This window comes from Aplysia californica, unplaced genomic scaffold, assembly GCF_000002075.1.
Source record: "Aplysia californica isolate F4 #8 unplaced genomic scaffold, AplCal3.0 scaffold00209, whole genome shotgun sequence".
Taxonomy (NCBI): Eukaryota; Metazoa; Mollusca; class Gastropoda; order Aplysiida; family Aplysiidae; genus Aplysia; species Aplysia californica.
Window position 1 is genome coordinate 542,873 of NW_004797479.1, and position 2,224 is coordinate 545,096.

Genomic DNA, 2,224 nt, shown 5'->3' on the forward strand with positions numbered 1-2,224 from the left:
AAGGGGACGGGAAAACATAGGGTAGTGGGTTGGAGGCTTAAGGGGATAGGGTATGAGCATGGAGGTAAAGGGGTTGAAGAAGACGAGGAAGAAGAAAAGAATAGGGAGGGGAAGAAATAAAGGGCAGCTTCTCGGTATAACACCAACAGACACTAAGAAAAGGGAGGGGTGGAGGTGGTTTGAGGCGGGGAGAGAAAGGAAGAGGGAGGGATGGTTAGAAGAGGGGAGGTGGAGGGAAGACAGGAGAAAAACCGTCTCTTCTTGGCAAGGCAGTTACAACGTGTCAGAGGAAAAAGGCGGTGGGTGGGGGAGGAGATGACATAAATGGACATAATAGGTGTTGAGCCGAAAAATAAAAATTAAATAAAAATTACCATACGGGAAGAAAAATGCTGTTTTCTTCGATTTCATAATATTGACGAGCGCCTGATTTCACCGTGATGCCTCACTTATTATTGTCGTCACCACATCAGGTTCCGGGCGGGTGTCAAGGACCTGGAGGTGATGATGCAGAACACAATCTCGTCGGCGTTTGACACGGTGACCACGGTGGACGGAGGGGTGGAGATGCTGGACGTCTTCATGCATTTGGCTTCCAGAGAGGTGGAGTGATTATTGGTTTTTCCTTTTTTTTTTCATGCATGTTTGCGAAGAATCTTTTACAGAGAATTTATTTTCGGAAGAGTTATTGAAAAGATGGTTATTTATAGCTATTTTTGTCATTTAACTGTAGAAGCATAATAATATTATTATTATGAATTTAACACTTTGCATCATATTTTGGGGAAAATCCAAATAAACTGGATGGTGAACATCGCCAATCGGCGAGATGAGGCAGAAAAAGTGTTAAGCAAATAGATGGGGGAGGCGGATGGATGCCCCTGCTTGGTTGTGTTTTTTTTGTGTGGCCCCGTTATTTCCGTGCCCCTGTTATTTCTATCTGTCTATCTTATGTTTACCCAGCACCAAACTTAAATGACAGTTACCATGTCAATGTACTTCCCTTAACCTGAAACTAAAGTGGGTGGTTGGAGGGTGCTTTGGTGTGGTTTGCTCCTTCTTTCCTATAAAAAATCTATCGTCTTCATCTCCCCTCCTTATTTTTTGAGTTTGTTACTCTCTTGTAACACCTCTAATCTTCGGCACTTATATGACCTTATTGTGTTGCAAGTGCCGTAAAACACTTATTAAAGCAAACAAAATAATAAAACTAACTCTCTGCACCTACCGTTATCACACTGTGGTGCTTCTCTTTTCTTAAACTAAATTGACCTGATATAGTTCAGGCGGTCCTATGGTCTGATAGACCATCCCTCAAATAGACGGTGGAGCTGACGAAACGTTTATAGAGGTAGCCAAAGGGCACCGCTGCATTTTTTTCTCCCTCTATACTTTCTGTATACCTGTCACGTAAAACTGTTACAAAAACAAACATTAATAGTTTCTGTAATTGTTGTTCTTGCATTTTTTTAGTACGGAATGGTCATTATCATGGTTCAGTGCTTGTTTTTTCCAAAACTGAATTACGTTAATCTGTAATGTGGCTTGTTTTATAGCATCATGCTATAGGAATGTTTAAAGTTTGTGAGTATATACTGTGTAGCATCGTGTAAAGCATTGATGCCCTCTTTTCTCTGAACTTTGCAGGCGATCCGCCGAACCATTGACAAGAAGACTGTTGAAGTGTTTAATCTCTTCAACGACGAGCTGAATGCTGTGAAGAAGGAACTGTCCAACAAAGACCAGCCGCTGTCTCCATCTCATCCAAAATACGCAGGCTCCGCCCACTGGGCTCGACTTCTCAAGAACAGAGTGCAAAAGGGCATGAATGTGAGTACAGCAGCAAAAAAGGAAAAGTTTAGAAAAGTATTTTTTTTTTTTAAAGGAGTGCAAAAATAGATAGGATACGAATAACTTACTTCAGCAGTTGGTTCTCGAAAGTTTGGGTCTAAAAACTTTTATTTTCTCTGTTGCTGATATCATAATTGTGTTTCAAATTAAGTTTTAATAAGAGCCTTACGGCACTTGCAACACAATAAGGTCATATAAGTGCCGAAGATTAGAGGTGTTACAAGAGAGTCACAAACTCAAAAAAAACGGAGGGGAGATAGAGACGATAGATTTTTTTTTATAGGAAAGAAGAAGCAAACCACACCAGAGCACCCACCAACCCTCACCACTTTCAAATTAAGGATACATCACCCTTTATTATTAATAATAATAA

At 40.6% G+C, this 2,224-nt stretch overlaps 1 protein-coding gene across 1 annotated transcript in view; it reads left to right on the forward strand.

The window, feature by feature from the left end:
* Positions 1 to 2,224, forward strand: part of LOC101847496 (dynein heavy chain 2, axonemal) — a gene marked incomplete in the record, with an annotated part of 126,218 nt that overhangs the window by 11,389 nt on the left and 112,605 nt on the right. The window contains 2 exon segments of the mRNA XM_035970017.1: positions 474 to 603; positions 1,648 to 1,830. Of these exon segments, the coding sequence (XP_035825910.1) occupies positions 474 to 603; positions 1,648 to 1,830 (313 nt within the window).